Source organism: Lontra canadensis, unplaced genomic scaffold, assembly GCF_010015895.1.
Source record: "Lontra canadensis isolate GAN:19392208 unplaced genomic scaffold, GSC_riverotter_1.0 scaffold18, whole genome shotgun sequence".
Taxonomy (NCBI): Eukaryota; Metazoa; Chordata; class Mammalia; order Carnivora; family Mustelidae; genus Lontra; species Lontra canadensis.
This window is the reverse complement of record NW_022631012.1, coordinates 17,000,678-17,022,735: the sequence shown is the minus strand read 5'-3', so window position 1 is coordinate 17,022,735 and position 22,058 is coordinate 17,000,678. Positions and strand designations below refer to the sequence as shown.

Sequence of the window (22,058 nt, the reverse complement as noted above, 5' to 3'; positions counted from 1 at the left end):
GAAATAACACAGGGTCTAGAACTAGTTTAATACACTGCTGAATCTTTGAGATTAAAAATATACATAAGGATTTTATTATTTAAGAGGTAACTTTTTAAAATAGGAGCAAAGTAGCATTCTATCGGGATTTTAATCATTTATTTCTTCCTAACTCTTATAGATTGGATAGGATATACTATCGAAATTGAAATTTAAGGAAAGATTTATGAATGATTATCATTAAGTATATCGTACTACTTTTGTTTGTTTTGCTCCTGCCTAAAAGGCTAGGATAGAATCAGTGACAGACATTAAAAATGCTCATATGAACCTAATCACTTTCCCACAATGTTTATCTCTTGAATACAAAATGAATGAATATACACAAAATAAGGATGACTGAGGTGACAGAAAATGTAACTGCAACCACTCCAGAATCTAGTGTGAAGTAACTTGCAATTATTCATTATATCATCATTCCTCTCTGTGAGTATAGTACAGAGTTGACTATACAGATAAATAACAAATAACTGAACTGGACTGGAAGATGACTGAGACCAACCAGACTGGCTTCACTTTCAAGTTTATGAGACCAGTATTCATCATGAAAAAATATTTGGAGACTGAAAATTATCACTCCTGGTATAAGATTATGAGTTATAATAAATACAACTTGGAAATCAGAACATGTATTTTCCTCAAATTTTAGAACTGATTTATTTTCTCAATGATATTAATGTTTTATAAAAAGACCCACTGACCTATCAGAGTTACTTAAGGAAATCACGAACAATTATTAAATAAATCCCATGGAGTACAGGATAAAGTAGAGTTATCCAAGTATCTGACCACAAAGTGATGTTGAAATAGATCCAGAAAATTACTTTGCTTCTTTCTGAGAGGCTCGCTTTCCTACTGTAGGTCCTCTCCCCCAAACTCAAACTACTACCCTTCTATTTTAAGACAGATCATTCCAAACATACCCTCAAAATAAATTTTAAAAAACTTATCTAGCTCTTGGTATGATGTTATAATATACAGATTAAATTTTATTTAGAGGACTGTTAACTTAGTTATCTCTGCACGTTAAAGAAAAACACTGCATGTTATTCTCCATTAAAATGTATTTCCAGAGAAAATATTTTTAAACTTTATGTTAGTAAATCTCAAGTTCATTTAATACATAAATGAATTAACAAAAGACCATATTTTAAAATACTTATAGACAAGAATTTCTTATTATTTTTTCCCCTGAATATTAGAATTCTAAAGCCATAATTTACCTTGATTGTTGGCAGCAGTTCAGCTTTCCATGATAAATCAATCCCGTGCCGGCTTAAAAGTGAATATGAAATTTAATTAAAGGACAAATGTATTAAAACATTATAAATTATAACTAAGCTTCAGAGGAAAAAGTAACCACCTACAGACCTATCAGAGAAAGTTCTAATGACAAAGTCCAGTAAGTTTAATCCAATACTCTTATCCATACAGTCCTTTTGGATAAAAAAAAAATTGTTTTTCCTAGAAACCATTTCAATGTTTGCAAATAACTACTGATATATTAATTTCCTTTATTTTTCATTCAAAATCAATGCTATTATAATGTAATGTAGCAGCAAAATGAACTTAAGAATGTATGAAGCTTTCTAAAAAGTGTGATTTAGGAGTGCCTGAGTGGCTCAGGCTCTTGATTTTGGTTCAGGTCATGATCTCAGGGTCATGGGATCGAGCCCCATATCAGGCTCTGCGCTCAGCAAGGAGTCTGTTTGAGATTCTCTCCCTCTCCTTCTCCCTTTGCCCCTCCCCATTACCCCTGCTTCCCTCTTTCTCTCTCTCTCTCTAAAATAAATAAATCTTTAATAAGTATGATTTGTATTATTCATATTGAGAAAAATGAACAATTGAGGCCCTTAGGTTCAAAAGACTTACCACATAGAAGTGCTGTTTATGCAGCCAAAAATCCAACTATTTGTATCCTGTTGATTAATAACACAAAGCACACTAAATATTATAGAAAATAATTACGCAAAATAGGCAGCTTAACATTTTACTGTTATATGATAGGGTTAGTGGGCATGATGGAAACATAAAATAGCATTATTTAGAAACATTTGCAAGCTGTTCTCAAAAGTCATATAGGTAAAAAAGTCTAATGTCAGCATAGATAGGTAAAGCAAGTAACGTAGAGCAGAAATAAGAGAAAGAGTGACCTCTCCATAGCATACTGGGTAAGGTATTTTAATTTCTGAACCAATGCCTACAGAGTTCAGCAATGTTCATGCTTTAATTAGGTAGTTACATAGTAAAGTGACTAAATTTTAAGTAAATATAGAAGATGAACACCTAGTAGTCAACTTTTATACAAACAGAAAAAAAAATCCAGAGTCAATTAAAAATAGCAATTAATCTAAGTATATCTTAACGTTTATAATTTGAGTTCTCATTTGATTATCAGGCAAAACTTCTACATAACTGAGAATGTGTTTGGACTGGAGCACAACTGCAAGGGCTCAAGACAAAAGCTAGTTATTACTTTATCAGGGTACCACGGGAATGCCGCAGAGATGGTAGTGGTATTTTAACAATATTACGTATCTATATTCAGTCATTTAAGAGCAGTATGACCAAAGACCTTCACTGCAACTTTTAAGGAAGAAGTAAGAGTGATATTCCAAGATCTGAAGATCCAACTACTAAAACCTTACACCAAGATATAAGAAGGTAAGAAACACTGCTCATATTAGCTACATAAAACTTTCCTTATTAAACAGAGAAGATAATGAAAAAAAAATCAATCCTTTTATCCAACTAATATTTATAAAGTCTATTCTAGAGCCATGTAATTATGCCAAGCCTTCAAGGAAAAAAATGATGAATGAGGCAGACATGGTCTCTGCCCTCATGAATGTTAAATACAACTTGAAGACATTTTCCAAGAATACAGAGAAGAAAGCTGAAAGGAAATAAACGAAAAATAATGTGGAATTTGTCTGTTCTTTATTGCTGGCAAAATACTTGTATGACTTCTATATCAGTTAACTGTGTTTCCCAGAATAATGTGACATTATAAAGCAAGGCAAAAGAAAAGATGTGCATAGCTTAGACAAGGAAAATCTAGTGAGCTCTCAAGTTCCACCCCACTTTTGTAATGGGTTTTGCATAAGGGAGGAAGTCTTCAAGGACAGCCTTTAATATGAAAGGTGTCAATATTTTATACTATTTATACTTCCAAGTATAGGGAATTCTGACTTATTCATCAAAAAATTGAAAAAATATTATTCAAGCCCACCCTAAAACACCATGTTGATATAATCTGTAAGGTGTCAAAAGAACAATTTCAGGTCATCTAGCAAGCATCTCTAACTAATTATAAAAATAGTACTGAAGGGGCACCTGGGCGGCTCAGTGGGTTAAGCCTCTGCCTTTGGCTCAGGTCATGGTCTCAGGGTCCTGGGATTGAGCCACGCATCAGGCTCTCTGCTCAGCAGGGAGCCTGCTTCCCCTCTCTCTCTGCCTGCTGCTCTGCCTACTTGTGATCGCTCTCTCTGTCAAATAAATAAATAAAATCTTTAAAAAAAAAAAAGTACTGAAAATCTTAGAAAAAGTCACTCAAGAATTGCCAACTGATTCTTAAAGTATACAGAAAAGAAAATGCTACTTGGTCATAAAAATTTATATAATAGATCTAAAGAGAAATCTATCTACAGTAAAAAATGATGTCCCTAATAGGTGAAAATCTGATAGCAACTTTATATAGGATAGATCATGCTACCACCACCTGAGTCTACTGCTAAGTCTTTAGGTCTCTAAAGTGGAACAACCAGATACTGTGTATCTCTGGTTAAGTAAACAGTTCTACTTATAAAACATTCTTGTGTCAAAAAAATTAGTGGCAATTAATTTAGTTAAAAAAATTAATCAAGATTCTAAATCTAACAACCAGTTTATAGAAAACATAAGGGATAGAAATACATGTTAAAAGATACCACAAGAGGGGCATCTGGTGGCTCAGTAGGTTAAGTGTCTGCCTTTGGCTCAGGTCATGAACCTGGGGTCCTGGGATCGAGCCCTATTAGGATCCCTGCCCACTGGAGAGTCTGCATCTCCCTCTCCCTCTGCCCCTCACCCCCATGCTCTCTCTCTCCCCATCTTGCATGCATTCTAATACATAAATCTTTTTTTAAAAAGATACCATGAGAATAGTCACCGAAACCCAAAATGTGGGAAATTCTGTAGAGCATATAACCCACTTGCTTGAACAAATAAATGGCATGGAGGAAAAGAGAGGGGGCTGTTATAAAAGAAACTCGGGATCCATGAATCAAATATAACGTGTATACTTTCTGGATTCTGATTCACATAAACTAACTCAGAGAATTTAACTGAACAGAGGGCAACTGAACATGGATTGGATATCACATGATATTAAGGAATTAATAATTAATTTTGTTGGATGAAATAATGATATAGTTAACATGCACAATCCTTATCTGCTAGAAAGTATACTTAAGTATTTAAGGACGAAATGATAAAATGCCTAGAATTTGCTTTAAAAATCTTTCAGTCAAAAAAAGTGAAAAAGGGATAAATAAAAATGGCAGTGTTGATAACTGTTAAAGCTATGTGATAGTTATGTGAGCTTTAATTATTATATTCTATTTTTATATGATTGAAAACTTCTGTAATACAAATTGAAAAGATTTTTAAAACTCACCACATAACTTTCTGCTATTAATACCTATGGACCTTAATTACAGAAAAGGGATCCCCCAATAAGCCAAATGGAGAATCTGAACTTTGGCAAGGATTTTTCTCACTGTAATACTGACATTCTGATTTGGAATTTAGTATTAAGTGAGTTTGGATATTTTAAGCCAACAGTCTAAGGGCCAGATTCTCTTGAGATAAACTGCCCATCCAGATTTTAGGCAGAGAGATGCTAGTCTCTGTGAGAGATGCGAAACTTCGGTCATCCTACTAAAATTAGTATTCATTAGCATCTAGCCCACAATGCCTGTCTAGCATTTCTAAAGACTTTACTATATATCAAATGGCAGATATCTACCAACTAAGTGACAGGTTCTAGTTCTAAAGAATACAAATAACCCAACAAAAGGGAGAAGAAGAAAGAAATTATGAAAAACACAAATACAAAGTGAAGAAACGGGAAAAAAAAAAAAAATCCAGGAAGAGGGAAAAGAACCTAAATGAAGAAACAAGTTCCTGAGAGTAAGAAATGCTGACAAATAATTAAATTATTAAAAAATAAAAGTAAAAAAAAAATTCCAAATATAACAAAGGCATGCTATAGCATGTGACACATTGACACATTTTTTTGACAATACCTGATAGTAGGTATTCATTAAAAAGAAATAAGGATATTTGAACTGAATTCCTTCATCCTAAAGATTGTAAGTAAGGTAGAAAAACAGGGTGAAAGACCTGAACTAGAGCCGAAAGTATAATTTAGAAGTAAATTATCAGTTATAGAAATATTTTGATTAATACTTTTCAATCAAAACTGTTTTAGACAATTATTTTTCAACTTATTAGATTTAATAATAGTTCATAGCTAAAGAAGAGATCTTAGTTATTAGTTGAATCTTAAAAATAGACTTTTAGATTTACATAAAATGTACCAATTATCTTACCAGCATGGTGCTCTGACAATAGACATGAGTGTAGATTTTTCTATGATTTGCAAGAGGAAATGTAAAATATATCTTATCAGATTCCTAAAAAAGAAAAAAAAAAAAGAGGGAAAACATAATAAAACCATTAAGAGTAGATAATTTCATCATTTAAATATACAGATAAAGCAGAAATTATTCTAATGTTATCATTCTTGGTGTTGTTGAGGTATTCTCCAATATTCTAGGAGTGGGAAGAAGATACAGATCTAAGTCAGGGATATCAGGGACCCTGCGGTCCTGAGTATGTCTTAGAAATAGCAGTATAAAGGCATGTTTTTGTTTAGGTTTGAGTTTTGGCCTAATGATCAACATAAAATACATTTCTTAGCTCTGTCCACCGAAAAGGCCTAGAAATGCTAACCCACTAGTCATAAACATCTCTAGTGTCCAAATTATGATTTTTAGACACCATTTCCTAAATAACAGAAAGAACTCCTTAGAGAAAAAGCTGATTCAAGGTCTGGGGCAGGAAATGTACAAAATGAGCTTAAACATCTTCTCATATTAGGTAGTGAAGAAACTATCAAAGAAAGACAACTAAAGAGTAGCTTTACCAAAAGGATTCAGGAGCCTAACTTGAAATGACTTCCACTGGTCAAAGACAGAAGAATTTTAATATTTTAGATAGAAACATGTTTAAAAGATGAGTTCATAATAATACTAGGAAAAAAAAAACCCCAAACTATTTATGATCACCAGTGGAGGAGGTTTGTGAGCCAACTCGCTATTACTGAAAACCAGTAAATACAAAATCCAAAGACCCAAGCAATTTTAATTTTCTCCTTTCCTGCTATGTTCCACTTTTGATAAATTTGGTAGATACGAAATATCCCAATAATGTTTCAGTTAATAAAAAAATAACTGAATTAGAGCACCAATATTTTTGCATCCCCTAAATGAATTAATGACTCTAGGCAGACTTCATCAACAGCTGTTAACATCACAAAAAAAGAGACAGTCTAGCCAGAACAAAAACTGAATCTGATTAAGCAAATGAATCTGATCCAAGTACTAAGTTACAGGAAAAGAGCAGACAAAGGAATATACTAAATGGTACTGAAGGAATGCAATCAGCAAAGTCAAAACTGTATGCGACTCTATAGGACAAATGACTTGTTTTTTCAACAAATAAGCTTCAAGGAAAGAAAAGGGGTAGAGGAAGTATGAGAGATTAAAAGAGCAATAAGAGACATATCAACAAATGACAGTATGTGGATATTATGTGTATTCTCATTTAAAAGTGAGAAAGAAAAAATTTAAGTTATGATAAAACTGGAAAATTGAACATTAACTAGATACTAAGGAATTATCATTGTTTTAATATGGAAAAATATATATAAATATCTTTTTAAAAGAGTCTTTAACTTTTACTTATGTATTTTTTATTATTATTATTTTTTAAGTAGGCTCCATGCCCAGCGAGGAGCCCAATGCAGGGCTTGAGCTCACGACCCTGAGATTAAGACCTGAGTTGAGATCAAAAGTCAGATGTTCAACCAGCTGAGCCACCCAGGTTCCCCAAAACTCTTTAATTTTTTTAAAGATAAATACCAAAATGTTTTTGAAAAAAAAATTTTTTTACTCTATTGATGGTATACTTACATTATAAGCCACATAGGTCCATTTGGATACTTTCACTGGAACCCACATAGATGTACCTAAGATAAAGGAAATGAATTTGGCTTGTTTTTTAAATATTAAACTATTCCTTTTATTGAATGCTCATGAAATACTTCTCAATTACAAAAGGATTTGAAAAAGACGTGATTTCCTGAACAATGGCTATTTTAAAATAAGAGCCTGGTAGTGGGTATCACAAAGGGCACATATTACATGGAACACTGGGTGTGTTACATAAACAATGAATCTTGGAACACTGAAAAAATAAAATTAAATTTAAAAAAAAAGAAAAAATAAGAAACCTACTAAGATGTTGTCTTTGCTTATCACTGCTAGCAGTCACATACTTAAAAAAAAAGTAAAGCTTTTTTATTAAGATTTTATTTATTTGACAGAGAGAAACACAACAAGAGAGGGAACACAAGCAGAAAGAATGGGAGAAGGAGAAGCAAGCTTCCCACCAAGCAGGGAGCCCAATGTGGGGCTCAAACCCAGGACCCTGGGATGGTGACCTGCGCCGAAGGCACACGTTTAACGACTGAGCCACCCAGGCACTCCCCAAGTAAAGAATTTTAAATTTATTTGGTGCCTTTCCTCAAAGGAAGTATCAATAAAAAAGAAATTATTTTCCGAACTGAATATAACAGCTATTATATTAACAGCGAATGATATGCTATTAAACCAAAAGAAGACTGAAAAATGACTGATACTGAAAACTTTAGTCACAAATAATTATAGTATTTTATGTGACTGTCAGGAAATAGCAACAATTAACTCTAATTTTAAAACTTTGTACTTGTCAGGTTATTTTCAGAACAAAATTTTTATCAGCAACATCTTATAAAACTGTTTCTCTCCTTTTTCTCTTCCTTAATCAAGAACCTAAGAAACCACCACAGAAGCATAAGAAATAACACGGAGGACACGGAGGGATGGAGAGGAGAAGGGAGTTGGGGGAAATTGGAGGGGGAGACAAACCATGTGAGAGTGTGGACTCTGAGAAACAATCTGAAGGTTTTGGAGGGGAGAGGGGTGGGAGGTTGGGTGAGCCTGGTGGTGGGTATTATGGAGGGAACGTATTGCATGGAGCACTGGGTGTGGTGCATAAACAATGAATTCTAGAACACTGAAAAGAAGTTAAAAAAAATAAATAAAAATTAAAAAAAAAAGAAACCACCACAGAGAAATTAATAAAACATAATAAAATTATAGTAGCTAAGTACCACAGTTGCAAAGACTTTGCTAATAAATTTACCTAAAAATAAAACTCGATTTAAAATAAAAACATGTTATTACCACCAACCTGTTAAGTCAGAAATTATTGCTGGATTTTCCTCAAAGTGTTTTGATGGGTGTCTTATAAAGTGGTGTTTCAAGACTGACAATTTCTTCTTGGGATTTTGAGTTATCTAGAAAGAATGATACATTTTTGTATCTTTTAGTATCCATTATGATAGTTCAATGAAACTTTGCATCAAGTAATAACATAGTAAGAGACAACAGTTACTTACTCTGGGCCAGGCACTCTTCTAAGTACTGAATATGTTATTAACTCATTTAACCATCACAAGAGCTCTAAGAGATAATAACCCTTTTATTTGTATTTTTGCCAAGAAACTAAAGCACAGAGAAATTAAGGAACTTGCCCAAGGTCATACTCCTACTAACAATCTGGGCCAGGACTCAGGCAGTCTGGCTCCAGAGCCCAGACTAGTACCTCTTAAGTAACAGTTAAGAATAAAACATACAAAGGTGTATAGAGTCAGATGAGAACTTACGAGGTCCTCCAGTCTAGCAACTCCAACACACTACTTTCCAAACTCAGACCCATGCCAATCCCACAGCAAAGAATTAACTGGTCATTAGAGAAAATATGAATTGCCAATTGTACTTCCTTGGAAACCACTTTGCTTTACCCTGTCTTACTTATTCTCATTGTGTCTAAATATCCTTTCTTTCATGAAATGAAAATGAGAGCAGACAATAGGATTTTTTGTTGTCTGTTTTAAAATATCCTAACACAATAAATGTCTGCAACTTTATACCAGTTCCTCCCTTAAAGAAATAAAAAAAAGTCCTCGGGTCTAAAACCCATTCAAAATCTACCACTATTCAACTCTCTAGTTTAAGCACGGAGGAGGCCCTGCAGGTAAGTGATTTTCTCAACAACATAATGAGAGAATGACAAAGAAATGACAGTGAGGACCCAGGTCTAGTAAATCTTTTTAATTCTTTAGGAAGTCACCCAGCATTTGCTTGAACATTTATTTCTAACTTGCTACTGTGAAAGATAATACATTCCAATTTTAACAACTCCTTTGAGGAGAAAGCTCTGCCATATTTAGGGCAAGTATCTGACTCCCCGTTACTTTGATCTATTAAGTTAGGGGCCAGCCCTTCAAGAAATTGAAGACTGTTACAACCCCCATCCAATAAAACATTTCTTTATAGATTAAACTTCAAACATATCAACTGTTGTTCACAGAACTGTTTCAAACTCTTCATCACCCTGACTGCCTTCCCTGGATAAACTCAAGTTTGTTAACGTCCTCCTTATAATACAACATACAAAACAGAATATAGTTCCTTAGATACCATGTAACTATAGTAGAAGGCAATAGAAATTTTATCTTCATTGATACCAACACAATATTTCAATCAACTCAATCTAATACAAAACTAGTTCTTTTTTTTTAAAGTAGCCACATCTGTTCACAATCAATTAAAAGTAAAAGGTCTTTTTTTGCCAAAATTTAGTTAACTTGGGACTCTTCCATCCTTACTCACTCTCTAGGAAATCCATCCACTCATAAGTTTTTCAGCTAAGTCTTTTATGCTGATAACCATCAGAAATTATTCTCTAATTCTGATTCCTTTGTACCACATGTTTGGGACTAATTACGTGGAGTTACAATTTCCCTGTATATATGTTTGCTTCTCTTCCTAATATCTTCTTGAGGGATAGCAATCATAGACTAACTTTTTATTGTCTAATATTTAGTCTAGTTGATTATACATAGTGAGTTTGTGAAACAGAACTCAGTTTTGTATTTTGATTCCTAACAATATTAGTTACCAAAAATTTCTCAGTTGTCACTTAAAATGTGTCAGTAAATTACTTATCTATCCAGAATTATATTTTATTACACACTAGTATTAATAATTTTCTCATCACAGGTTTTAATGGAAAACAAGATTTATTAAAATTAGTTTTATGTAATGTGTCAATTACACCTCAATACAAAAAATTGGCTTTCTGCACAATTTTTAAAGACTATACCTGTCTGTGATGCTACTGTTTGTTTTGTTTTTTTTTTTAAGATTTTATTTATTTATTTGTCAGAGAGAGAGAGAGTGTGCACAAGTAGGCAGAGAGGCAGGCAGAGGTGGAGAGAGAAGCAGGCTCCCCGCCAAGCAAGGAGCCCGATGTGGGACTCGATCCTAGGACTCTGGGATCATGACCCGAGCCGAAGGCAGCGGCTTAACCCGCTGAGCCACCCGGGCATCCCGATACTACTGTTTTTCATGGGCTGAAATGGGTTTTTTCCCTAAGCCTACCAAATGTCATTCCAAACACAAATCTTATAATTTTAATTGATTCTGTTATGCCTAGCTGCACTCTCTCAAACTGAGTAAAAGAACATTGGCCATAGGGAAGACTCATAACTAAAACAAAGTTGAAAAACTAAAAAATGTTTGCATTCCATGACCACATCACAGTGTTAACTCTATAAAGCTGATTTACTTTAATAAATATACTAACCTAAATATGGCATCTTGTGGCTTAAAATGTGGCAAAACATAATAGTTTGGGTCTCTCTCTTTTTGGTGTGTGGGGGGGGTCTCTCTTTTATTGTATTCTTCAGGAGAGAGGAAAGTATCTATGATTCTAACAGTAGTTCCGCAGCTTTCTGAAGGGTTAAGGAAAAAAACAAAAGCACTATCCCACTTCCAAGAGTGAAAAGTCTTATAAAAGGCTTTTCTAAGCTCTAAGACACAATAAGGAAAGCAATACCTAGAGATCTAATGAGAAAGAGGTCACACATACTAATCTCCCCAAAAATTGGAGTCTTCATGGGGAAGAATCCAAAAATATCTGAGCCAAATACTTTTCCATAATGAAGAAAATTACCTAATACACAAGGAATCTTTTCTCCAAAAGGATAAACCATAGCCACAGTTCTCAAAACGTGTTCTATGAAACAGTGAAGAACTACAAGGTGACCTGAGTTTAAAAAAAAAAGGCTGCCTAACATGAAAAATAGCAACCTGTTCCCAAATCACAGAAAAAAATTTAAGTTCATGGATAAAATTCCCTGAATTTTGCTGATTACTAAATATCCGCTGGCAGACATGAAAGAGTAATACGATGTTTATTAATGGCACTAGGATTTCCAGGTGTCCTATTAATTGAATTTGGAAAATCACTGGTTTATAAAGTTTATAAGTGAAATCTCATTACAAAAAACAATTAACTACTGAAGGTACATAATTTAAGTTCTGGAGAGCTTGGGTTAGTTAATTAATGAAGACATTTTGGTCCTACCAGAAAGATAAAGATGCTTTTCTTAAAAAAAATTTTTTTTAATTTTAAAATTTAAAAATTTTTTAAATTAAAAAAAAATTTTTTTAAATTTTAAGCAAAAATGTATATTATGATACATCATGAAGTTTACAACATATTACAAAAAAAGGATAAAACAGCTTGTAGTAAATATCTTCCTTAAGTTAAAAGGATATATATCAAATTTTAAACAACTAAAGGGGAAGAATTGGGGGAAGATTTAAAGCATCTTTTTACTTTCTCATTTTCATTGCATTCTATTAATTATTAATAGTGATCAAAGTATTATCAGATAAAAATATATTTCTATTTTGAAACTAATTACAGTTGATATAACATATTAAGGCTTCTACTTTTGTGGAAGTTAAAAAAAATTTAAATCCACTCCTACTGTAACAAAAGCTTTTACTTTACTGAAGTAATTTTTTTTTAAGATTTTATTTATTTATTTCACAGAGAGAGAGAGAGATCACAAGTAGGCAGGCATAGAGGGGGAGGGAAGCAGGCTCCCTGCTGAGCAGAGAGCCTGATGCCTGGCTTGATCCCAGGACCCTGGGATCATGACCTGAGCCGAAGGCAGAGGCTTAACCCACTGAGTCACCCAGGCACTCCTACTGAAGTTATTTTTAACTTAAAAATACATACTTGTTTAGTATCAGCATCAATAAGATCAAAGAATGCTCGAATTGTAGTCAATTGCAATTGTTTACACCTAAAGAATAAAATGTTATAATGTTATAATGAAACTTTATTTAAAAATATACTTTTGATACAAACATGCACAATTCTATTACTCAATGGAATATCTGAGTCTGCTGGCTCTAAACTCTAGAAGTATTTAAGGAATCATTATAATTAAGCATATATCTTAAAGTTGAACCATATAAAAAATAAAGCAAATTAAATCTTCCGCTTGACAACGTCTGACAATGAACTATCATGGTCCTTCTGTTCTCCCTAAGTCTTTGTCCACCCCAGTTACAGACAACTGTCTGCCCCTTCTTTCTATGCCTAAACTTGTGCTTCTTGCAGACACTGATTGAACAGCCAGAGGAAAGTGAAAAAAAGAATTTTTTTAAAGCCAAAACATATAGTCATAAGATACTAGGGTCTATGTATTTCTTAACCCTTATTTAATCTATTTATATTAAGGTGAATCTAACTCCTACTTGGTTTTTCATGTTCTAGAATAGTAAATGCTATATTAATCAAGTCCCTGAGTTTGGTGACTGGTCAAGAGCTCTGAAGATCCTATTACAAGTATTTTTGATTCTGCCCAACTATGACAAACTCTAAAATTTTGCTATTTGACTAGCTGTATCTGCGATTCGTGCTAGTAGTTCTTCAAGAGATGATTTTATAAGTCATCAAGGGAACGTTGGTCAAATTGAGACAAAAACCAAAGTTAAAGTTCTAAGCCTTTAAGTCAATCTTTCTTCCAAATCTTTGTTACTTACGGATAAAGTGCTAACAAAGCTAACAAACCAATCAATGCACTGATAGGAAAAAAGGACACCATAAACCACCAAAATAACCCTATTACATATTAACTTACCATACAATGGAAAGGTGGTCTGTTGAAACCCAGGTCTTAGGCACTGCTGAGCTCTAAAAGGATAAGAAAAGAAAATCCAACTTAAGAAAACTCCATTTTTTATGCTCCCAAAGTTTTAAAATTCTCATAAGCTAATATTTAGAAACATGTAACATTAGTTTCACTATTTTATGATGCATAGACATATTTAAATGATGCATTCTTAGAAAGGTGATCCAAAAATATTAAGGCAGCTCCTATATAAAATCAGTATCATTACTGCTCAGTTAAGCTTAAATTACCCCTTAAAAATTACCAAAGCATCTACAGATTCCTTACTAGACTTTAATATCTAACTCTTTATTAATCTATTAAGAGGCTGAGTTTGTCACAATTATTTTAGTAATTTTAGTTTTGACTAGACTACCCTTTGATAAATTCCAAGATGATACTTCTTAATCAGGTGTGCCTGAGAAATACCCAGCCCCAGGGAGCTTTTTCAAAATAAATATGCCTGATCACAATTCCAAAGCTATCAAATCAGACTTTTTTTTTTTTTTCTTTAAGAGAGGGAGAGAGAGAATCTTAAGCAGGCCCCAACCTCAAACCAGAGCCTAACACAGGGCGGGATCTCACAACCCTGAGATCATGACCTGAACCGAAATCAAAAGTCAGATGCTTAAAAGACTGAGCCACCCAGGTGCCCCCAAATCAGACACACAAGTATGGTGCAGGGTTACTTATTCTGAAAAAAATCCTAGATTAGGATATATAGTACTAGACACCAAAAGGCTCAAAAAATAAAACTATTTGAAGAAGGCTTCCTAACAATGGCACAACCCCCTTCAAGAATTAGAGACTTCTTTTCATACTAGCTAATGAATTTCCTGGGAATAGTATCTTACATACAACAGGAAACATTAAGTAAATCCGATATTATTTTCAACAGAGTCTCTCTCTCTGCATTCAAGAAAGGGTTGCTAGAGCCTAAGTCCCTTAAAGGGACTCCTTCAAAAACCATCCACCAACTTAAATACATACCTAGGGCAGGTATAGGAGCAAACAAAATGTTTAAGTGCCATTATCTGTATGAATGTATATGACAGCAGTTCAGCCTACCTTACTAATACTAATACGACCTAGGTCTCTAACTTAATTTTTTCTAGTCCTGATGGCTATAAATGTCAATTAATTATTCTTGAGATAATCACCAAAAAATTGTTACTTCTTAATAATTACTTTTCTAAAGTAAACATATATGCAGATATATGAAAGGCTAAACTATTTGAGGGTTAAAATACTAAATAAAACTGAGATAATAACCAGCTTTCAGAAAATTACATTAAGAGGTAAAATATTTTCATCAGAGATACAGAAATATAAGCTGTCTTGAAAGCAACAAATTATCAAATGGATTAGAAAAGAGGGACACACCAGGTGCATGCGTGCACGCGTGCGTGCGTGTGCGTGCACACACACACACACACACACACACAATTAAAGAAACCAAAGTTCTTTAAAAGATAAGCTGCAGAAGGAGCATGAATATAGCAACACGCTCCAGGTCAAGTCTAGAAATAATTACAATCCAATTTTATATGACTAATATCTATGTTTACTAAAGAATTGGTACTTAGTGTTTTGAGGACTTCCAGCAAATATCTGCCCCAAATATTCAACATCAAACAGAACAATACATACCAATAATGAGGTTTGAGAGATTCACCAATTTAGTTTCAAAGCTATTATGGTTATATCACAGCTCCTTCAGTAACACGAAATGGTAGGTTAATACCATTAGCCGTGGTTTAAGCTATGGTTAACCATTAACCATGGCTTAATAATTTTTGTCCTAGTCCTATGTGTGGCAACCATTCAATAATACTTGTTTAATAAATGAACAGTAATGTATAAGTGGGGCAATAAATGAACTAAGCAAGGGCGTATTCATGAAGAGAACAACCACAAAACAAAGGACTAGCTCCTAAAAAGCAAAAGAAATACTGGATTTCTTTTTAGAAATTAGGTTATATTTGGAGATGATGTGCAGTATACACATCTATATATACTACATACAATATCTGCATACTGTGTAGAGTTAAAAAGTTCAGATCTTAACTGAAGACTTCAAGGTTGAAAATATAAGAAATAATTTAAGTCCTAAAAGGAAACTTGAACTCACTTTACAGAGGCTATGTATCCCTGTTAAAGACCAAATACTTGATGTCCTAACAGGGAAGAATAATTAGTAGGAAAATTAGTAGGAAAATTAATCAATCAGGGTTCTGTTATACTAGCAAAGCTAATTTTTAAATTTTAAAATTGGTAAACCTTTATTCAAGTTTAGCACTCAAGAGTCTGATATTCCATTTCTACCATAAATAGCATTCAGATATAAACAGGGGCCCCTGGACTTCAGTCCATACTTTCTTACAATTAAAACTCTCATCAATGGGTAGGTACTTATTTTAAACAAGGAACAACTATTTATTAAGAGTCACTTTCATAAATAAATCATTTTCACAAACTCTCTAAGATCTTTTCCACTTTCTGTGCACCCGTGCCTCTGCCTTCCCAACATAATCATATTCATTCTTTCATATTCTCTCACACGCGTGCACATACACACATAGCGACACTACACCAACTAAGTAGTCATTTTCAAACAACTACATATTTTTCTTTTCATATCCCACTATATCCATTCTGTTTCTATTTCAGTAGAATCTTAAAAAGATTACCACAACGGATAAGGCACTGGTATGATGGCTTAATTTTGGTAGAAAAGTCAGTCCTGAACGAACTTGGTAATCCCGGAATCCTCCAGCTACAGAAAGTGTGGTTAAATTTATGTGTCTAGCATTTAGAATCCAATAGTTGTTTACAGTCATATAAAAATCTGGTAGGAAATAAAGACACATATTAAAAATTAGTCACTCCCTGCAACACTAAGGTATCTATGATACTAATATTAAATTGAATTTCTATTTGAGCCATACTGAATTGTTTATAAACAATGTTATTCACATTTCCCTATCCTGAGTAAAATCAGTATCTTTACAGAGTCTGTTTTCCCCTTAAGTAAGACTACGAATACTAAGAGTTACTTAAGTTATCAATAAAGAAAAAAGATACCCAAACTTTTTTAGTTTTAACAACTCCATACAAAAACAGGTCTCTACATTCCACAAGAATGCTGCTAGATCATGAGCTACACAGCATAGCAAGTAGAAACCCCTAAAATTCTTCCAAAGATACAAGTTCACTATGTTAAAGAATTATAGATCTTCCTAATCACGGCAGTGTGAGAGCTTAGCAGCTCTCTACTGTGGGCAGCCACCACCACACAAAGTACTATGTAAGTTCTTAAAATACAATGAAGACAACAACAATCACTTTAGTCTTGGGACTTAATGCTGCTGTGGAAAATCTAAGGGTTAAGAAGGTTCCACCCATTCAGAGTAAGTAACAGGTAGTTCAATAGGAAGAATATGCAATTTTTCCACTTTATCTATGGAAGATGAGAAAAATACAGCATCAAAGATTTGAGGCAAGGGCAGAGGAATTCTCATTTCCTTTTCTGATTATCAAAACTTAATATACTTTCATCCTGGCATTTGATCCCATAGAGGGCTTCAACATTTTGGAACAGCAACTCCGCCCACTGAAGATCTCAACAGTATTCACTTAGAATGTGATTAAGGATTCCCAATTCCTAACATGCCTAACATCTGCAGGTCCTGGGACAAGAATACCAATGGGGCACACATGGCCTTATGTCTAAATACTTAAAATTAAAAATTTAAATTAAATTTAATTTAATTTAAATTTAAATTAAAGTAAAAATTCCAGCTAACACACTGTTAAATCAAATATATTTTCTCTGCCTACCTTGACAAATATATCATTGAAATAATCTGGAAGGCCAAGTTCAAATTTCAAATTCCAGGACACCTCACAAATGAATACTAGATTATGGCAGCACAGGAAGGGCAGATCTCTGACACATCACTGAACGATCATCTCTTCTTTCCCATCCTGCATTATAAGGATGCAGGATGTCCAAGCTCTATCTGTATCTCATGCAGAGCCATTCCTTAGCCACAATTCAAGCTTACTTATATCCCTGCCCTCAGGTAAGATTCAGGTAGGAAGCCCACACAGGCCATGGAAGAAGTCTGAAGGCCTGGTTACCTAGATCATCTTCCAGAAGTAAAGGCACAACCTACAGGTGGGGAGGCTGCCTGGCCTAAATAATCCTTACCTCGTGGAGAATGGCAATGCCCGAGCAGAGCGCTCTAAAGTGTGGAGCCCAGTGCACAGCTTCCTTCCCCCTATTTAAGGCCAGTATTTCTATCAAGTATAAACAGGGAATGTACTTCAGAAGGTCATACAGGTCTCCTAAAAACGTAGGATCTGCCACCCCTTGAACTTTTGTTTTTTCATTCTGATTCTGGCTTAATGAAAAATGAAATAAATACAGAATAAATAAGAAAGAGGCTTACTGATTACTAGAAAGGTAATCTGACCCTAAGAATTACTTTCAGCCTGAACATTTTAGAGGCAGACCATCGCTACCCTTCAAAAACAATAAAATCAGACTCTCTTGAAGCTCTTTCCTCAAGATAATGCAAATTTTGATAGGGTTAAGAAGTGGCGTAAATTTACTGATCAGGAAAAAACTCTTTGTTTTCAAGGACTTTATTCTATCGTACCACATATCAATAAACAGTGAAGATAATACTTGACTTTCTTTAAACATGCAAATAATGATACCTACCTCAAAGGACTGCTCTAAGCATCAAGTGAAATAATAATATATCATGTAAAGTCCTTAATACAACATCCAAATTACAGTAATAAATATTAGCAATTCTAGCACACCATATAAAGCATTAGTAGATCTATTTATTTAAAAAGAAGCCATTTCTACTGTTTCACTTACATATAAGCTTATTTTGAATAGAGTACTCGAAGAGTTAACAAAACACAGGAATTTTAAACCTACTTTAAGAGACAGAGAGTCATCCCCAAGAGTAATTAAACTGATTCCCAAATGTCTAGGGATTATAAGACACAGCTCTACATGGTGGGACACTATGGACAGAGAAAACTAACAGTTTCAATTATTAGCCTCAGTTGAAAGTCACAAAGAAAGATGCTAAGAAATGGAGGTGTTAATTTGAAACTGAGTTGCTTCACACATGGATACATCTGCAGCACACTCTTCGAGGAGGTAAATGTAGGGATCTGCTTAATCTTAAACAACAATGGAGAGGTCGTTTAGTGTTTATGTAATAGTACTTACCTGTTATGAAACGATCTAATGGCATCACAGGAGCAACATGAGGGGTGGCTTGTGTGATAAGAAGATTTATCAGATCTTGTTTAAAATTTTTCAGTGTAAGCAATGCTCTTGCAACAAGGCCACCCATAGAATGACCAATTATTGCCACACTTTTTGGAGCAAATTCTTGACCCTATTAAAAAAAAAAAAATCACCGAGGCATAGTGAAGTCTTAGTATCATAACAAAAATATTAAACATTTCCCTCTACATATGAGCAATTTTATAGGAAAAAGAAAATTAATACTATTTATATAACTTTGCATAAGATACAGAAATACATTTTCATTTACTTGTAATTAGTCTGTACACACTATTTTGTATTCTGCCAAATATTTTTAATAGCTATGCTTTGGTTTTCTGATCCCAAATCAGAACACCTGGCCTAGTATATCATGTCTTACAATTTGCTATATTGGATACAAGAGTTGTAATTATATTTGGTGTATACCAGAATATTAGATTTTATAGGCTATAAGAAGTAATATAATTTCTTTAAAATTGAAATCACCACAAAAATTCAGAATTATGGTTACCATGGCAATATAGTATCTAATCATATTGATATATCTTACCAAGTTACTTCTCTATGGTGCACTTGGGTTTAAAAAGAGACCAGCATTCCATAACATTTATTCTCCGACAATCACCTATTTTTAAAATAAGCACTGCTTTTTAAAAGTCTTTTGTCTCTATACAGTATCTTCAGTTTCACTACCAAACTTTTGCTTATTGCCCTCCACACTGATCCTTCATCTGTGACTTCTCTCCTATCACTATGAATAAATTGGACCTTATGCAGAATAGCATAGTAAGCCTGACACTGCTAACCTTATAATGGACTGAATATAAGTTGGCTCTGGGCTATAGTCTGGGACCTTAGATTCTGGGATATTCCCATCATTTCCCAAATAGTAAAATTAAAGCTCACTATGTTAAATCTGTTTTTGCAAAAAATATGGTTTATGCTGAATACCTACTGTCCTTCTGGTTGGGTTTTTGGTACATGTTAGGCACAGGGTATCTATGTGGCCAGGCCCCAGTGAAAAATTAGGGGCACTGAATTTCTCATGAGCATTTCTCATAGACAACATTTCAGCCATTAAAACTCATTGCTGTCCAAATTAAATGCATCTGGTGTGACTCCCCTGCAAGAATGTTTAGAAGCTTACACCTGGTTTCCTCTGGATTTCACCCATCTACCTTTTCTTTTCCTCTTTTTTTTTTTTTTTTTTTTAAAGATTTTATTTTTGAGTAATCTCTATACCCAATATGGGGCTCAAACTCACAACCTGAGGTCAAGTGTCAGATCCTCTACCAACTGAGTTGGTTGGGCACCCCACTCCAAGCACCTTCTCTTCACTGATGTTGCTTTATATCCTTTCACTGTAATAAATCATAACCATGAGTACAACTCCTATGAGTCTTTCTGGACAATCATCTGGAAATAGTCTTGGTGATCCCCAACACAGACCTGATCTTAGAAAAAGCCAAACTCTCCATATGTGCTCTGAAACCCTCCCCCTTGGCCTTCTTAAGTACATTACTAAAGCAATTCTTCTCACTTTTTTCTTGCATTGTTATTTCTCCCTCACTACCAAATCATTCTTGCCAGTACGTAAATACAATACTATTTTCCCTTAAAAAAGAAACTACTCCCACTCTGCCCTTAGTGACCACATCTTTCTCTACATATCTATAGCATAACTCATCAGAAAAGCTGCCTATATTACTTGCTGTCCCCAGCTTCTCAACCTCCATACTTTTAAACTCATTCCGATCAGGCTTTCACCTCAACAACACTCCTCCAAAAGTGTTATCAAGTCACCAAGGAATCTAACTGCCAATTCTCAATCCTCATTTTATTCAAACTATCAGCAGGATTTGACATAGATTACTTCTTCTTCTTTAAAATTATTTCTTTTGTTTCCTTGACAATATGATTCTCCTGGCTCTCCTTTTACCTCACTGGCTGCTCCTTTGTAGTTTCCTGCTGTTTCCTTCTCATCTCTCCTCATCTCTTGATACGGGAGTGACTTGGGCCTCAGTCTTTCGGTCTCTTCTTCCACATTTTGACTCCATTATGATCACATCCAATCTCATGGCTTTAAATATATCCATATCCTGTCAACCCTCAAACTGTCATCTCCAGACTGGACCTCTTCTCTTAAGCTCTTACCTTAAACTCCAACTGCACACCAACTATGCAAACCTGTCTAAAACAAAACCTTTTTTTTTTTTTTAAGTAGGCTCCACACCCAATGTGGGGCTTGAATTCATAACCCTGAGATCAAGAATGGCATGCTCTACCTACTGAGCCAGCCAGGCACCCCTAAAACAAAACTCTTAATCTCCTACAAATCTGTTCCTCTTATATTCTCCCCCAACTGAGTTAAAGGCATTTCAATCCTTCTAGTTGTTCACCCAAAAATTCTGGGTCACCCTCAACTTTTTGTTTCACATTATCCCTCCACATCTGATCTGCCAGCAAATCTTGTTGCCTTTAAGATTTATACTAATCTTAGGGGCACCTGGGTGGCTCAGTGGGTTGGGCCTCTGCCTTCAGCTCAGGTCATGATCTCAGGGTCCTGGGATTGAGCCCAGCATGGGGCTCTCTGCTCAATGGGGAGCCTGCTTCCCTCCCTGCTCTGCCTGCCTCTCTGCCTACTTGTGATCTCTCTCTGTGTCAAATAAATAAAATCTTAAAAACAAAACAAAACAACTTGTAATGGCCTTTGTAAGATTATACCAATCTTACCATTTCTTAACACCTCCAATGCTACCAACTTCATCTAAACCATTATCTCTTGCCTGAATTACTGCAATAGCTTAACTGGTCTCTTTAATTCCACTTTCATGTCCCTTCAGTTTACTCTGGAAACCACCCAAAGAATAATATCTTTAAGACCTAAATCAGAACATGTCACTCATTTGCTCAAAAATCTCAGCAGTGGCTTTCCATATCATTTCAAATAAAAGAAAAAATTTTTAGACTTGCCTACAAAACTCTATAATTTGCCCTCCCCACCAACTTTTCCTTTACTAACTTATTGTATCTGCTTCAGCCATATTAGTCTCCTTGGTTTTATTTTCCAGTATAGCACATGTGTGCTTGCTTCATATTTTTGTTTCCTCTTTTCGGAGTACTCTTTTCCTAGATACTTTCAGGTCCTTTAATTTATATTAAATTGTCTCCTTCTCAACAGTCTTTGCTGGGCATCCTTATTTATAATTGTAGTCCTCTACCCTTTGCTCCTTATGCCCCGTTCCTGTTTTATTTTTTTTCCTACTATTTATCAATATATAAGATATATATTAT

General features: G+C 34.4%; 1 protein-coding gene across 2 annotated transcripts in view; it reads right to left on the bottom strand.

The window, feature by feature from the left end:
• PGAP1 (post-GPI attachment to proteins inositol deacylase 1) overlaps positions 1–22,058 on the bottom strand; it is a 78,526-nt gene that overhangs the window by 37,840 nt on the left and 18,628 nt on the right. For both annotated transcript variants that reach the window (XM_032860176.1, XM_032860177.1), the window contains exons 4-12: positions 18,702–18,873; positions 16,135–16,292; positions 13,415–13,467; positions 12,505–12,571; positions 8,599–8,704; positions 7,278–7,333; positions 5,634–5,717; positions 1,912–1,958; positions 1,263–1,314 (exon numbers count right to left, since the gene is read on the bottom strand). In XM_032860176.1, the coding sequence (XP_032716067.1) occupies positions 1,263–1,314; positions 1,912–1,958; positions 5,634–5,717; positions 7,278–7,333; positions 8,599–8,704; positions 12,505–12,571; positions 13,415–13,467; positions 16,135–16,292; positions 18,702–18,873 (795 nt within the window). The remainder of the gene's footprint in view (positions 1–1,262; positions 1,315–1,911; positions 1,959–5,633; positions 5,718–7,277; positions 7,334–8,598; positions 8,705–12,504; positions 12,572–13,414; positions 13,468–16,134; positions 16,293–18,701; positions 18,874–22,058) is intronic.